Raw genomic sequence first — 17,994 nt, forward strand, 5'->3', positions numbered from 1 at the left:
AATGGCTTTCATCTTCTGTTTTACAGAAGGTGAAAATGGTTTTCATCTTTATTACCAGGTAGGGACTTTTTATTATTGAAATACACCACAATCATATAAAAATATATCATTTTAGTAATGAATATGCTTTCATATTTTTTTATAGTAGGGTTACCATCTTCAGTAAACTGAGAATAGCTTTACGGGGCTCTGGACTGAGACCTAATTACAAAATATTTGAATTTCAGTGACACCTCTGTCACGGACTTCCTGGGTCAAAGCACAAGGCATGTACCAATGAACTGAGTTTTCTCAATGCTTGAGTTACTGCCTGTGAATAAATTAGTCATTAGCGATTTTAGTTCAAATTTGTCTATATTTCTTCCTCTAACTTTATTTTTCCTGTGGTATCAGTATTTAATCTACTATGTAAGATTAGTTGCTGCTTGCAAGGTTTGCATGTGTTCAAAGCTGAATTGTTTTCTTGTTAGCATCATTCAGTTAACTTGGAGCTTCCCAAAGCAAGGCATTTCAGGGGAGAAAACATTTAAATAATTTAAATTGTTTTCAGGTTTATATACAAAAACTGTTAATACTGCTGTCTATAAAAATGGCCAAAGACTTTGTATCAAAAAAATATTACTCCATTTTTATAAGATTCAACAGTGCATTTTTTTCCCCTAAAGAAACAATTTAAATAAAACCTGACCCCTTTCCCTTCATTTTACAATGGTGTACGGTCAAATTGAACCCTTCATTAAAAATTCTCTAGTATCTTTTTTTACATAACATTTTAAAACTCAATTTAAATATTCACAGATCTCATTTTTAATAAACTAACAAATTTTAGGTGATTTCTTTCAACTTTCTTGATTGAAGGACAGCAGTTGGTACAGATATAAAATGATGTACAGCTATGAGCAAAGCCCAAAATCAATTATATAGAAGAAATAACACAACACATGGAAAGAAATTAATCAAAAAGAAGAATTTCTACTATATGATTCTCTGGTCTGTTACCTGCAGGCAACAAATGTAAATGAAAAAAATCAACATTCTTCTAGCAGATAAGAGAAATATTAATAAAAATGTTTCCTTCCTACTAGATCCCCTGATGCAACTATTGTTAAAAGTGAGTGACTGCAGGAAGAACTTGCTCGTTTAAAATACAGTTTTTTTTGACTACAGAAATAAGGTTTTATTCTTGCTGTTAAGCTCAATTACATGAGTTAGTATGGATTTGCACTGTCCAAAGAGCATCCCTCTTCTCTGCCCCTTCTCATTAAATGGCTCTGTGGGATATGCATGAGACAAATGTAATAGGAACCAAGTGAGAAGCATTTTGAGGTATGCCTACAGGGTAATGATGATTCGTAAGGAAGTCTGCATGTAGCAGCCGAAACTCTAAGAGAAGAACTACTGAGAGCCACAAAATATGCCCCAGATAAAATTAGTAAAAACATATTAGTGCTTTAAAGCTAGAGATGTTTCTACTCAGTAATGAGGAGGGGAGGGCAATATTTTTGTGGGATTTAGCTTCTTAATTTAGAGGTTTTTATTTTTTTCCATTTCTAATTGAACAAACAGGGCACCCATGTACAGAAGATATGATAATTTTTTCCTATTGGAAGGGCTTTATAATTTGTATTTTATGAATGTTATGCTGAAATTCACAGAAATATGAGGCAAGAATACAGATTGTTCGGTATACCTGTCAGTCCACTGTTTCATTTTCTTCATACGGAAAATGTAACATAAGTTGAAAATGAAAAGTTTTAAACTTCTTTTACTGTCAACTAAAATGGGGTATGTCTCTGCAGAGTTTTGATATATTTGTGTATTTACATATTAAATGTAAACCAGAATTTGCTTATCCCAAATTTAAATATTTTATATTTTTATATTTTAAAAGGTAGCATCACCTGACAAATGTGGCTCAACTATAATGTGATAATTCAAGCATGGTATATATAATTGCTTAAATTGTGAGATTTGGAGGTTCCTATTGTTTATATATGTTAAAGGGTTTATGTGACTTTTCATTCCTTTGAGTGGATCTTTTGCAAATGACTAAAAGAACGCAAAACAGGAGCTGGCAACTTAGGGAAAACATCAACATTTTCATTTTCATTAATTCATTAAGATTTTGAGAATTTTATTCCATTGGTGTAGATTCTTTGTTCTGTGCACAAGTAAAACAATATAAAATTTGTGATGGAAGTTTTAATTATTAATATAATACTGTCTTATATAAAAATTATCCAAAATGATACACATTGAGAGGCACTGGAATAAAACAGTTTGAAAATATTTGTGTGTTTTCAGGGGAAACTCAACTACTGGAATTTCTGAGCACGCTGTGATGGATTATTGTAATTATTGGGAATGATAATATTTTAATGTGATTTTCTTCCCACCTGTCAGTTGCAATCAAGGCTGCCCAGTATTCTGAAACAATCTCATTTTGCTAGGTGGCTAGTCTTGTGCAGCTTCTAGAATGCTTAGAATATTAATGCATGGAGAGAAGATTCAATTCTCTCTATAGTTCCATTACAACAGAGTGTTTTGTTTTAATCAAAAGGTGTATACTACCAAACTAAAGTAATGTATAATAAATTAGTGCCAATGACAGCCTAAGAGAAAAGACCTCTTTTGGGGGATATTGTATCAGAACCATGGAATTTGCCATTTCTTTCCCCGTCCATACATGAAAATGTATATTAATTTCTGAGAATTTAATTTCTTTCTTCGGTGCCTCTTATTCTGGAGTGCTTTGAATGTATCTGAACAAAGACAATCTGACATTTAGGTGAGGGTTGTTCTGTTTATAGTAGGCTGTCAAGGTAGAAAGATATTCATCAAGATGACATATGTTGAAAGATACATGTATTTGATTTACTCTTTACTGTGTTGGTCTTTATCATTTCTTACATTTCCTCATTGTATTGCTTCTTTTAATCCTCTTTCCTCTGAATTCTTATATGTTTTTATATTTTTTCCCTCAAATTTTCTTTGTCATCTTTTAGCTTTTGCTCCAGTGGCTATGGATGTATTTCAGGGCTTTCTTTAACCCTCTAAAATTGTAGGAATGGTTTTCTCATAAATTTATTTTTCTGAGGGAGTAAGTCCTCCTCTAACTGTTTCTTAACCATACAAATACACTTCTTTATTTTCATTTCATTCAGTGATTATGCTACTACTGTATAGGGTGGGAGTGCTTAATCTTGAACATCTCACTTGTCCTTTACCAATTCCAGATCATTGAAAGAACCACCCAGTGAAAAATTCTCTGCTATACCTACCTTAGGCCCAGCTTTTATAATGTAGCTTTTAGTACTGGCTGAAGGAAAGGCTTCCCTGTACAGTGGGCTGTCCATCAGTACTGTCAGGTACTGTCAATCTGCACAACCCTTCTTATCTCCAGCTTTATCTCCAGAGGGCAAAGGTAGCTATGGCCAATTCAAATGGGTTCTGAGTACACAATTGTCTCTCTTCTGTGAAAATGGAAGTCCTACTTTGTACCCACCAGAGTTTCCCATAATCTACAGTATCCATCCAGTATGACATATGGAATGATGCCTACTCATTTATTCTGAAAGACAGTTAACAGCTTTATGAGCCCAGCATATAGCACTATTGTATTCATAGCTTTAGGATGTGCAGCTAATTATTAGCATTTAAAAATGAGGTAAATATTTATATTTATGAACATTAGGACTATTAATTCTGGTGAGTGTGTTTGAATATCTATGAATCAGAAGCAATTGAAGAGCTGAAATTCAGATTTCCTAACACTTGCCTGCCAAGTGGCCTCAATCAGAAGTAATTTTCTCCATGAAGGCACATGGAGCTCAGTCGTGAGCCTTTTCTGAGTAGATATTATTATTTGTGTCAAATTATGTGTGGTGATTTTTCTGAAGTGGACTTCTGTGCCCACTAATCCATACACAGGAGGTTCCTTCATTCCCTCCTTCATTGGTGCTATTAATTGTACTTGTGCTTCAAGTGTCTCTTACCGTTTTAAAATGTTAGTTTATGGCACCGATTATCTGTAAGGTTTTCCTGTTAAAGAAGCATGCAGTATAGAGAGTAAAGTGAGATCTGATCTTAAACCATAAATATTATGCATTTTAAGAGAAACCTTTTCCCCAGAGCCTGATTTGATGGCATTGCTAAATAAATGGTTGGTAATTTCACATTTTAAACTATGGTAAATTATATAAATCTGACACTTGCTTTGGAAGAAGTACAAGTTGGCCATAAAATCACCTTTCTGGTGGCCTGTTCTAAATATGCACAATGAGACCCCATGTATTTTGAACAATTGAGCAGAAAATTTTCACCTTTCATTTGGGTTTTTGTAGTGAAAAAATAAGTGCTTTTTTAAATTACTGCTTGGAATTGCAAAGTGATAGCCAACAAATACAAAAAAAAGCGCCTCTGGAATATGCAATACTATGCCATCAATTAATATCAAAACTTTAAGAAATAAAATATTATGTATATATAAATGTATGTGTGTGTATGTATGTATATGTTTATATGTATGTATATATACACATTAAAACACCATAACATGACCCAATTTGAGGTTGAAGCATAGATTAATGCTTTGTGATTTTGTCTTCTTTCAAATTTTCACATGAACTTTTCTATTTAATTTTTAATACAACTGTTCAATTGAATTTGATATCATACTGTTGGAAACCATATATTAGGACATTGAGTACTTTAAATTGAGTACTTTTATTTCTTAAAAGGAAAGTATTTTTATTACTGTTAATTTTACTTTTATAGTGTGCATGCATTCTCTCTGTTATATAGGCTTTTATAACTGAAGAGCATCCAGAAATAAAAAGAACTTCACATTTTATGTTTTTCATATTTTATATTTAAACTCTTTAAAATATTTGTTTTACAGTTTGAGCTTTATTTTTTGTTCGCAAAACTCATAATATATATTCCAAAAGGATATATATTGTCATTTCTGTTATAACTGATATTAAAGTAGTTACTTACAGATTAATTTGGGATGGGTATAAATTTTGTAAACAATAAATATTAGTAATCAATTATTTTATTTTTGGTAAGTCTACAAGATTTTTCTGACTTTTTCATGGGGGAGTGTTTAATATTTTGGTTGACTCAGTAATCTGAGAAGAGCAGAAAGAGACGTCAATTTTTAAAGACTAGATCTTTAAACATCTGTGAATAAATAATGATGCTAATTTGAATCAGCCATTTTTTGAAGTTTTCTTTGTTTATGAAGGAATGTGTTTATCACTACCAAAGAATGGTTTGCATAGTAGTATGTTATATTAATAAAATATATTTTAAAAATCTTGAGTTTTCACATCAACTTTTTCACTATTAGCTTGTAAAGTTACACTGGTAAGCTAAACTACTAAGTTTTACTCTCCAGATAAAAAATAAAATGGTTATTCCCATACCTACCTCACTGGGTTATTTTAAAGATCATGTAAGAAAGCTGTTTGAAACTCCTACATAAAACACAAATGAGATAGCTTTGCACATCTCTTTTTGGCCAAATTTGTTATTATAATTAAGTTGTTTGTAAAAATAAAAATAAGGTAAAATATTCTATTATGGTCCTTATTAGCTCAGCATTAATAATTAAACTTCTGAAACTATCAAATAAATGACTTAAGGATTGTATTATTTTACATTATTATTATTTTATATTTTTCTTGCATGTCTTTATATTTGATGTAATTGTTCAAAAAAATGAAAGATCATACTTTTTAAACCTGAAATGGTTAATAAGAGATAAAACCTAATATGAGATTCATGACTTTTGAATGTGGTTTTTGCAAAAACAGAATGTATGGTTCTTTCAACCTTCCACCTTCAGTGCAAGGACTGTGTAAGAAAACACAATATGACCAGAGTGTTTGGAATTAGGACATCCTTTTTCCCTTAACATTTGTTCTTTTGAAGGAAAAAAAAAAAAAAAGAAAAAAATAAGTCTTATGAAGAACAAAAAGACTGTAAGAAAATTTTTGCTTGGATGTCCTTTAATTTAAACCCATGCAACTAAGTCTATCCATGCAAGTGTGTCATATGAATTCATGAAAAGTTACTCTTTGGGAAAACACTAATACACCACTATGCTGTATGTATTTACTCCTGTTTACCCACACATATGAGTGGCCTTCAAAAAGTTCATGGAAAGATTTGTATTATCTTTTAATTCCATTTTTCCATGAACTTTTTGAAGTACCTTTGTATATAAAAATTGTAATAAATTCACTATTTTAAATTATTTATAAGATATCTCCTTTGGCCCTGAAATTTTCCTAGCATATTTCTAAAAGGTAAGAGAGAGAGGCTGCCTAAGCCTTTGAGTATTTAGCCTGTCTGGTGAGACTGCTGACATGAGTGACAATTAGTACAAATTACCGTAATTGTGTTCTTTGGAGGAAATGCCACATTACTTCTTTGGGAGAAAATGCAGGCTTCTGCTTAGTAAAATGAGATGGATACTTTGATTCTTTAGAGGCAGTGAAAAATTCACAATCAGCCCTGGTATTCCCAGGTAGTTCACTTTGGATCCATCTGAACAACCTCAGCCCTCCCTTTCCTTTCAATAAAATAGGTCCTTTAATGTAGTGCACCTCACTCTCATTCTCTCTAAGGGAGTTGTATTTTTATTACTGAAAAAGTATCACATAAATACAAATTACATTTTTTCATTAAAAAACTACTTTTCATTTCAGAAAAAATTCAATTAATTATGAATAGGGTTATGCTTTCATCAGGGAGAGAAATATGTAATTTTTCTTCAAGCCTCAAACACATATAATGAAATCTTTTCTCAGAATCCACTCTAAAGATGGATTTTTAAAAGTATAGACTTTATTAAAATCTCAGTTCAATTAAAATGCATTCAATTACTTTAAATCTTTATTAAAATCTCAGGTAAAATTGTACAACAGTGTAAAAGAGACTTGTACTCTTTACCAGGCAGTTAATTCTAACAAATGAACATAAAGTACATAGTTTTGCTCTTTAGGAGAGAATCAGAAAAATAAGTTTGGGGCTCGAGGTTGGGGGTGGGGAGGGATTGGAGACGCAGGTTGCTTTCCATGTAGTAACTTTAGGCACTGGTTTCCTTGGACTTCTCATGATAGGTCAATGTATCTTGTGAATATGGATGTGGCATTATTTTGTGTGAGTCCCCTTTGTGATATGACTTGGAATACATTTTTCTCACCACTGTAATTAAAAGGACCCTGTTTAAGGATTTTATTTCACTATCTTCCTTGGATGTTTTTGGTACAGTGTCCCTGATTCTTTTTCAAGGGCCGCTTGAAGATGACATTGAAGATGAGGAAGAAGAGTGTCCATCAGACGAAACAGATGTCATCTCAAAAGGAGACTTTCCACTGGAGGAAAGCTTTTCCACAGATTTTGGGCCTGAAAATCTGAGCTGCGAAGAAATGGAATACTTTTGTAACAAAGGTAATCGTTGATGGTTGGCTGTAATATGTGAGTCCACTTAAATGATCTTGTAAAGTTTAAAAAAAATGCATAGTAGAGTGGAATAAAAGTGCTCAAAGTGCTGAGACCTACTTGAACAGTCTGAAAATATGTGCAGAAATTTTTAAACGTAACATGTTATCTTGAAAGACAAAAGAAGTAATTTCTCTTTAATAACAAGTCATTTTTTATATTGAAACAAATATTTTAATGTTGATTGGCCAATTAACTAGACACATTTTCAGGTTGATTGGCCAATTAACTATAATACATTTAATATGCATCATTTATTCATTCATCCTTTCAAAAAGTATTTATTGACTGTCAGTTGGTTGCAAGGCACTGAAGTAGGCATTGAGTATAAGGACTGAATGAGGCAGATGGCATCTCTGCCAACGAGTCTGGCTCACTCTTTTTGAAAATTGAATGCTTCACGTGTTTGACATTGACTTTCAAAACTGAGGATGGCACTTTTTTGATATTTCCCAGTAAGAAAATACATACTCTTTCTCCATTCTAGATACTGTCTAACGCATTAACATTATAACCCAAGAAGCACCTTAAACATAGCTTAGCTTATTTCCAGTCATGATTTGGAGCCAGGTGGTCTTGCCAGTTACTGTGTCTTCACTGGACAAATATAATTATTTGCTCACTTTTTTCATAGGTCAGTTTAAGGTTGCTCATGATTCTTTTTTATTTTTATTTGATTATTTTGTGGGTCTTCTATCTCCTCCCGCACTAATGCACGGTTTCGTGAGTGTTTGGGTCACTTCGATTATAAAAGTTGCTTTTGCTTTTACTATGGCAGTTTCCCAGGGGGCATGACTGAGAGTGTGTGTCTGTGACTCTGCCTGTCTCTGTATGTATGTCTGTGTTTGTGTATGCACCATTTTAATTCAGACTTGTGTAATTTTTAGGTAGATAAATGATATGAAGTGGGTTTATTTTTGTGTGTTTTTTGTGAATTTATTGATCAGACTTCACAGTCTAAAATAAAGAATTCTGATACAGCTTCTCAAAAAATTGCCAATACATGTATCTTAGTGGTCACAAATATATTTGATAAGTATTATTAAAAGTTCCAGTATCATTTTCTCTTATTGACGATATGTTACAAACAAAAGAATTCAGACAATTCCCATCTCTGTGGTTAGAAAAACCTCAGGCAGGCTCTGAAATTGTGGGAACAGAATGGCTGCACCAGTACCTGGCCACAGCGAAGTTCAGAAAACCTCCTTACCCATCAACTTCTGTAGGCCTCAAGATGGCCTTGTAACACGGTCCTTGTCTTCTACAACAGAGATTTTTGGTTGAAAATGAGAGTAGTGTGGACATAATAGGCCTTTTTTCCTAGTGTTGACTCAGATTTGGGGACAAATTAATATTTTCCTTAGTTGTTCTGGATGCTAGAACCATTTCTTGATGGTATGTAGCTATGACAATACATACAAGAATTGGCAAGAGATGTGTAGTTTTAAAATTTATGTTTAAGAACATCTCCTTTTCTTACTAGAAAATACATCTTTTGTGCATTATAGAGTACCCATCTTATGTTGTGGTATAGAAATAAAGAGAAGGAACTAAGAGAAAGTACCATTTATTCTTTTGCTTTTTGTGGTTAAAGGAGTTAATGTATGGATTTAGACCTTTTTGTCGTTTTAATTGATCTAGGAAGGCAGTAATGATAGGTATTATTAGATATAATTTAAATTTTGAGAAGATCACTGGTTAGGGGCTATGTTTAATGAAAGATAGAACTCCAAGTTTTAAGTTAGTCCTTTCTTAGAAGAAAATAGACTTATGGCAAATGCTTACATGATGACATAATTATGTTCTTAAGATGATAACCTACATTTACACTAACCAGAGTTCTAACTCATGAAAAATAATGACAAGCCTTTAGGAACAAAGAAAAAATATTGAATCACAGTTATTATGAACATTATTTAGTGGACATTATTATTTGGTGAATAGTTGGAAATTTTAAAAATGTATACAAAATAGTGTTAAAATATGATATAGAGACTATATGAAATAATATATGACATATTTGATGTGTTATAAAATAATCGTCTAATGTTTAGTTTAAAACTAGAAGTCATAATGGCTATGAAATAAGATTTCTTATTTTCACATAATATTTTTTAGGATAAATATTTTGAATTACTGTGGCCTTGTTTAATTGGAAAATAATTTCATTATTTTACTCTCATAGAATGTGACACCAGGGAATTCCCAGTGAAGTTGGTTATAGTTAGTGTGAAAGAAAGACAACTTTTGATAGATAGTGCCTTCCCTTGAGGTCATACAAAAAATGCTACCCATTTTTCACTTAAGTTGACTAGCTTCAATGGGAAGAGAAAAATATCTCTCTGGAAAATTAGAAACAAATCTTTATGTAGAAATTCACATACTCATCTCAGTGACACACAATTATGTTTTATTGCCAGTTGTGGGGAAGAAGATAGATTAGTGATAAAGAGTAAAAGTTTTTAAATGGTCACTGATACAAATGTCATGATTGAAAAAGCATGTAAGAAGTGTTCCTCTGAAGAAAAATATTTTTGTCTTGGGTTCACTGAAGAAGTATGCTTTTTACACATATTCTAACTCATTTATGACAGCTTAAAAATTGTTGATATATACAATAAAATGAATTAGATTATTTGGAAAGTTTCTTTGTCTAAAGGTCTAGCCATGACCAAAATCCAGCAATGACCTAGTTCCTTTAGTGGGTCCCCAAAATAAAAATTTTGAACATAAAATGCTTTTTTCTTATTGAACAAAGGGTAGTTTAAAAATTCAGATCACGAAAACCTGGCTAGAATATGTAAGTTCTCCAAACAAAATGTTTTGACACATTACCTGGGGAGAGAATTGGAGATACACTTACTGTGTATCTTCATATGTTAGCAACAGCATTTTGTATAAAAGCAATCATAAACTATTGTAACTTTCCTTTTTTTTTTTAAAGAAAAAGAAAAACTCTATGCTCTTTGTACATACATCTATGAAGAGATAGCTTATGATAGGTAAATGTTCATATTTCCTTTTGAATTTGAGCTTCCATATTATACAGAATATCTTCAGTGTTTCAGAGATGAGCTAAAATTAGAGCTCTTAAATGACTCTTTACTTAGTATCATAATTTTTTTCCTCAGTTCCACACCGATATAATCTATGTTTTTGTTAAAGGGTGAGTTTTTCTACAAGTTTCAAAGCGTTTATTAATATTAGTAAAGTTGCTACTCATTATAAACCACATGATTAAATATGACCCAAATCACTCTTATAGGATTCCACAGAATCTTATGAAATGTCCAGAAATGTTGGGAAGAATTTTATGTTAGCTTTAATGTGTAAAATTCTTAATTACCTGAATCTATCTCGTAGATACTGTTGTTGTAAATGCAGGCCTAAATTTGAACCTGACAGTTCTCTTGAAGTTTCCTGTGTCCCTTTTTATTTTGGATTAGTTGCATATTTTATGTCCCCATTTTTTCATCTTTGAAATGAAATGAACTATGTTTATAAAAAGATGCTACTGCAAATTCGCTTTGCTACCTTTAGATTTTAAACATTTTAGCAAAATATAAAGAAATGCTTTCAATTTGCATCATCTCTTTTTTTTCATGAGTTTAAATTGCTTGGCATCTTGCCTTACAGTATCTCTGAAAGGAAGGAAACAAGCAAGAATTATTTCCTTGAATTTACAGATGACGAAGACATCAAGGCTGCATCTATAAGTGCTACATATTTCCTGTGGTACTGAATTATTTGTTTCAGTTACTTTTTTCTACCTTTCTGGTTTATGTACTAGACGTGAAATACATCAATGCATGTGTAGAACTAAGAAAACCAATGCAAATTGAAATGTAGGTTGTCTCAAAAGCGACGTGGGGAGTTTTTAGTTATGTCATTGCTGGCAGATGGGAACTCTTTCATATTTTAGCAATTCTTGGATAATCTCTGAGATAGTAAGTTTCGTAGTGGGACTGGAATGGAGCAGTTCTAAACTTGATTTATGATTTTTAATTATTTGGAAGGGGGTTTCCTTAGTGAAATATTCAAGTTTGTTTTTGACCGAAGTGAAATAAACATGTCTTGGGATACATTCCAAGAGAATGTCACAGGATATGTGAACAGGAAGAAAAGTGTCAGATCAATGTCAGTGTAGACTAGTAGAATGTAATGCTATTTAAAAAAAGCAACTCCAAAGAAACTACATATCAGTGAACTTTGAGTTATCAATAATGGTTATCTAGAAAAGTAACCAAGTGTCCTTACAAATTGTTCTCTGATGACATCTTCCCTAAACAAAGGCTGAAAGGAAAATGATGCCAACAAAGTTGATTTTGGAAGACAAATATACCTTACTTCTAGTCCTAGTATCTAGATATGAAGACTGGTCAGAAAAAGCATTGGGTACAGTGCATACCCGAGGGAGATGAACTAAAATTAGAATTCTTCAATCTGGAAAGATTAGGGTTAAAAAAGAGGACATGATAGAAATTCACAGAATAAGGAAAGAGATATATAGTGTGACAGTAGACATTGTCACCACATTCAAAAAGAGTTAACATAGGTAGTATGAAGAAAGAAATAAGATCTTTATTTTAAAAACACTTTAGAATAGAAAAGTGTTAAGCATATTAAGGAAAATAGAACAAAACCTGAGTTACTGAGACTTGGATTTAGTGTTAGTCCCAGAAGTAATTAATACCAACCAAATCAAAAGCAAACATAATCAGATACTTAATTGAGTTGGCAAAAGCTTCCAATTCTGTTCGACACATAAAATTCAACACAGTTCAACCCATATACTAAGTATCTGCTAAGTGTCATACCCTCTTCTCAGTGCTGGGGATACAGCCATAGACAAAAGTCAGTCCCCACTCTCAGGAGGAGAAAGAGAGACAAGAAACAACCAAATTCACATTGTACAATGTGTTGGGTGATGTTGAGCACCATGAAGAAAAACAAGACAGGTAATGGTGATAGAATGACATTGTGTGTGTGCACAGGCCACCATGCTATTTCACAGAGTGTGGCTAAAGTGAACTTGGAGCAGAGTCCTGAGCAACAGGAATGAGCTTCCAGTACTCAGAGGCAAGACTGTATTACCTAGAAGGCTAGCGTTGCAGGAAGCCAGAAGAGGACAGCAGAGAGCTGGAGAGAAGAGGTGTGGTCATACCTGCGGAACTTGTTGCTCTAGGAATCTGTTGGATTCCCACCAGTAAGGAAGCCTTGCGGAGCAGGATTGTGAAGAGAAACTACATTCTGTGAGCCCCAGAGGAGAGAAGACATACAACTGGGAGGAGAGGTGTGGTCACGACACAGTTTGTATATGCCTAGGGAAGAAAGGCCTGCAGAAAGTCAAGATTAAAGCAGAAAACCGAAACAGGTAAATTGGGGATGCTGTCAGGAGATACAGATAACACCAATCAGAATTGTCCCTTTAGCCAATGGCTTGATGAGACTCCATCTGTAGCTCATTAATGTAGTTTCCAGAACAGCAGTTTGAGTGTTTGAGGCTGATATAAGTCACTTTGCTACCTTCTGCGGTAGCAATGTTGCGTGTATGTTTTCTATGTCTTTGCACATCCTTGAATCGGAAAAGTAAAGAGAAGGTGTGAGAATCAGAACCAGTGTCATCTTTGTTGTTACCTATTTCTGCCAATAGGTTGCCAGACTCATTGAAATGCCCCTTCTCCCTCCACCCTAGCTTCCTTTCTTTCTGTTAGTTTGTGTAGTTTTGTAGCTTTGTTTAAAAATTAAGAAATAACCAAGGAAGAGCTATACTTCTCTTTGAACTGTATGTAACAAACCTAAGCCTAGATGATTGGCATTTATCCCTGCTTTTGCCTCTTCCACCCCCAAATGTTAAAGTAAAGCCATAAAAGTATTATCTAGATCCTTTATACTGAGAAGAAATTATAAGAAAACAAACAAAAATGATAATAATAGTAAAAAAAAAAAAAAAAAAAAACTGTACCGTTATGCAGATTTGGGAATTGTAACTGATTGTTTTACAGTTTATCCAGTATCAAACATTCATGCTATTTTCTTTCCTATTTTCTTCTCATTTTGTTATTATTTTTTTTTTTTGGTTCACAAAGTCTATGTAGCTGTATTTCATAAGCCCCTTTTCAATCAATGTGGTTTCTTTCCTCCTCGGTTATGCCTTTAATGACATGTTTTTGCCTCTCTGATGCTTGGGTAACTGGAATCAGAATCCGCATAAGGCAAGCTCTACCGTAATCACTTTGAGTTCAATAAGGAAGGGGATCTTTACAGGCAACTTTGTTCCTTTTTTCTTAACGGGATTAAGAAGCTCAGCTCTTTAAATTCTTGCATATAACATTGACATTTCCAGGGTGTGTTTGGACCAGGGAGTTGAAAGAGAAGGAATAAAAAAGAAAAGCCAATATGACTTTGTTTTTTACCTTGCTGGAGGAGCTGTTTGTGCAAATCGCCTATAAGCTTATTGACCTGAATCTTTGACTCCTTGTTTTCTCTGGATTTGGCTGGAGTGGAGACACTGATGGAGCACTGATAGGGCTGATTGAACAGCCCCCAGCTTTGCTTGGCACGGACCTCCCTTCCTTTCTCCGCCACCTCCCCCTCCCTCCACATGACATTATCGTTCCTTGGCAAACCCTCTGTTTTCCTGGATCCAGTACTTTTTAAAAAAAATTTATTTTAAAATCTGTAGGTTTTTCTTACATAAGTCATTTAACAATGCAAAATGAAAAGTAATTCTTTTCAGAAGATGGAAAAAGAGGAAATAATAGTGTCCCATTTGTATTTTTATCTCATGAGATTGGAAAAAAACATACAAACACTGAGTGATATGACCGTATCACTCTTTTATAGCCATCTTAAAATCCCCAAAACATAGGTTTTGTTTGGAAACAGATTTTTTTTTTTTAAAAACCACAGTTGTTGGAAAAATGAGAGAGCATTTGAAGAAATTCTGTTTTTAGAGGAGAGTCAGCATTTTCTTGGTTTTGATGGAAGCAGGGGGTGTACAAATTTTGTCCATGACTCACTGTTCTATATGTAAGGCGTCAGATAAAGCTTCTGCCTACCTCATCTCTGATCCCAGATATACCATCATAACAATTTCAACAAGATTAAAATAATTTTATGCAGCATGTGAAATGACTCATGATGGTATCATTTATATGAGTCACATATAATACATACTACTTTTTTGCATACGACAAACTAAATTCATTGTTCTTTGTATGAGCTGATCAGCAACAGATCTTAACCACACAACCTGCTAAAGATCTTTTTTGAGACGTATTATAACTTAGTAAAATATGTAATTACCTAATTCTATTATAATTTCTGACATAAACTCATATTGTGATAAAGCATATTTAATTCTGTTTCTACCTGAGTATACCTGTATAATGTGTTAGGAGATGTTTGCCTAAGTTGTACTTATATTCTTATATCAGCATCATTGTTGTAAATAATAAGAATTGAAAATTAATATAAAACCAAACTAAATTTTTCCATTTAGAGAGACTCCCTTTTTGGCTTTGAGTTTAAGATTTTTCCAAGTGCAAGAGCATTTTCTGACCTGTAAGATTTGGTGCAGGTTTATTGTTTTCCCTATAATGTTAAAAGTCAGATGAAGAGTAAGAACTCATTTAATATCCTGGTATTTTATATATATATAAAGCTAAGCCTCTAGACAGTAGGAGACATCTGCATTACTGATTGACTTTTTCACTTTTAAGTTAAATACTGAGTTAATCAATTTTCATTTTAGCTAAGTAATGAACTCCTTATATGTAAGCTCTTTTTAATTTCTACACTTTCTCAGTGATGTTTTGGGTTGAATAAAGAGCCCATGTTTTTTGAATGAAGTAGTTTTGATCAAATTGTTTTTATGTAAATAGCTGTTTTTACATTAAAAGTATATTTATTTCAATTTTATTTTGCTCAAATTTTTATTTGAATCAAATTCATGCAGTCATATTTGCCAGTCATTTATATCTACTAACTCTTAGTTTATAATTCTACTTCAAAGAAAATTAAAAGTATGAATAGCATTAGGGATGTCTGGGTAGCTTATTTATTTTAAACATATGGAATTTATGTAGTTGACAACCCTGAATCTGATTGTTGGTCATATTATGATTTGAGATAAAATGTTATTATTTGAAAGTAGCCCTGTCGCCTCTACCTTTATCCTTATACATCATAAATGATTTAAAGACAATTTCTTGGTTCTGCACTTGCATTTTTTAGGTTTAAATCAAATAATATTTTCAAAACTCTTAACCTTCTCCTGTTATTATGCAAATTTTCTCTCAATGTTTTTGTTATCATTTGAGAAGCAACAGACAGTATTAAAGCGTTTGCCCCTCCGTTACCTGATGGGATAATCTTTATCTCCAGTAGGCCTAAACATAGAATGTGTAAAGAGAAATGTAGAAAGCTGTGGTATGATGAATTTAATTATAGTAATAAAGTCAATCACCTTTTTGTTGTTCTTGAAAGGTCAGGTAAAAATAACTGAGTGTGTTGCACCAATAAAGTAAATACTGATAACGAATGCAGGTTGCTGTTTCAGCTTCTTTTTTGTAGTTCAATGAGATTCCAGAGATTGGCACTGAGACAACATACCAATTATAGTAATTATAATAATGGTAATAACCACTTTCATTTTCTGACTGCTCCTGAACATCAGACATCTTGCTGTACACAAACCATCTCTCATCAACTAACTGCCCTACAGGGTAGAGGCTCTTTTCACCTGTGGCTTCCAGAGGTTCAATAACTTGGCCAACGTCACAAAACTGCTAAAGGTTAATACCAAATTAAAATTTGCATTATTGGTATTTAGTAAAAATATAGAACTGATTTTGTTTTCTGACGTCCATTCTCATATAATTCTTGTAGAAGGAGATGAACACATTTGAAGAAGGCTGGACGTATGAAGTATAAAACTCACTTTTTCAAGGTATTTTTACCCTGGCATTCTCTAATAAACACCTATTAAACCTGTCAGTCAAAAATTAGGATGTATACAAAACCAAGATATAATAAAAAGGCCAAAGTAAAATGAATTAGGGTGTACTTAAAATATTTCTGTCTTTTGGCGCCTCTTTAAAGAGTTTCTCAATACAAACCAGTTTGCAGTAAGTAGAGTTGGCATTTTGATATAATACAAGGGGCTATATTGAAAGCTCTTTGGACTCATTATACTAACTGTGTTATTATGTTACCCTGTTTTGGTGGCACACAATAAGCCACGGTTTCTCACTGCCTGTTTCTTGTGATGTTGTTTTCAGGTAATTCAAAAGAGTGGTTATACACCAAAATGTGTGTACTTGGGCATGATCCAGTAATAAATGGCAGTAATGTTTACAAATCCATCAAAACTATTTGGATAGGAATTTCAGCCCTGTAGAAATGTTTGCAAAGTGAACCCTTCCAAACAGTTTGACCTTAACACAAAATAAGACTAAATAAAAAGCGGAGAAAGGAAGGAAGGAAGAGGGGAAGGGAGCATTGTTTGCGGGGAAAGCTCTGGGCACTGTGAAAACTTTTCACTTTTCTGAAGGAAATGCAGTTCAACAGATGGTATGAGTGGAAGTGAGATAAACATAGGAACTGGAAAAGTAAGCAATACATTCTAACAGGTTCTATATCAAAGATCTGGAGAAGTAGAAAGATTAGACAAGGAACTGTTCTGAAACTTGACAGTGGCTGTATCTTACCAAGTCCTTCGTGCATAGCTGAGATGGAAACTGGAATTGCACAGACAACAGGCTGTGATTATATTTTTCTGACAGTGAGAAGGGAAGATCTCTTTAAGGATTCTTTTTAATGATACAGATTTATCAAAGTGGAAGTCTACAGTACAGATATGCAAAACGCTTTGCCCCCCTATCTATTTATAAATGGGAGTTGATGTAATTTCTATTGTTGCCATAGAATTAGCACAAGACATTATATTTTGGGTTTTAGATAAGCTATGTTTTCTTTTCTTTTTTTCTTTCCACTGTAATTATGGTCCAAGCTAGAAAACCTATCCTACTGGATGTGTAACGTGGATATGTGTGAGTACCGTACATGACCATGCATGTATAGAGGGAGAAATAAAAAATGTTCTCATTTGTTAAAGGTAAAGCGATCTAGTAAGGGATGGAAAATGTATGCACAAATGAGACAAGGGAATGTATATATAAGGGGTGGAGATAATGCTAAGTTGAGGCTGATGAAGGAAGCAGTGTATTCATTCTCTAGCTTCCTTATGGTAATGTGCATCGTTCTAGTGTGAAAACTATTCACTGGCATGCATCTGCCTTACTTAATCCTTGTGTCCTGTGTTCATATATCCTGTTCTAGTGGCTGACTACTAAAAGGAATACCAAGATCCAGTAACTCGCTCAAGAAACAACAATTCTACAAAAATATGGAATGATAATGAAAAAATAGCTATGTCCTAAGGAAAATCTGATTTAGAAGAGAATCATGTGTTTCCTC

At 33.3% G+C, this 17,994-nt stretch overlaps 1 protein-coding gene across 1 annotated transcript in view; it reads left to right on the forward strand.

Annotated features, from left to right (window-relative positions):
* Positions 1–17,994, forward strand: part of ZFPM2 (zinc finger protein, FOG family member 2) — a 456,749-nt gene that overhangs the window by 82,558 nt on the left and 356,197 nt on the right. The window contains exon 2 of the mRNA XM_063080011.1: positions 7,303–7,461. Coding sequence (XP_062936081.1) covers positions 7,303–7,461 — 159 coding nt within the window. The remainder of the gene's footprint in view (positions 1–7,302; positions 7,462–17,994) is intronic.

The sequence above is a fragment of the Cynocephalus volans genome, chromosome 15 (assembly GCF_027409185.1).
Source record: "Cynocephalus volans isolate mCynVol1 chromosome 15, mCynVol1.pri, whole genome shotgun sequence".
Lineage (NCBI taxonomy): Eukaryota > Metazoa > Chordata > Mammalia > Dermoptera > Cynocephalidae > Cynocephalus > Cynocephalus volans.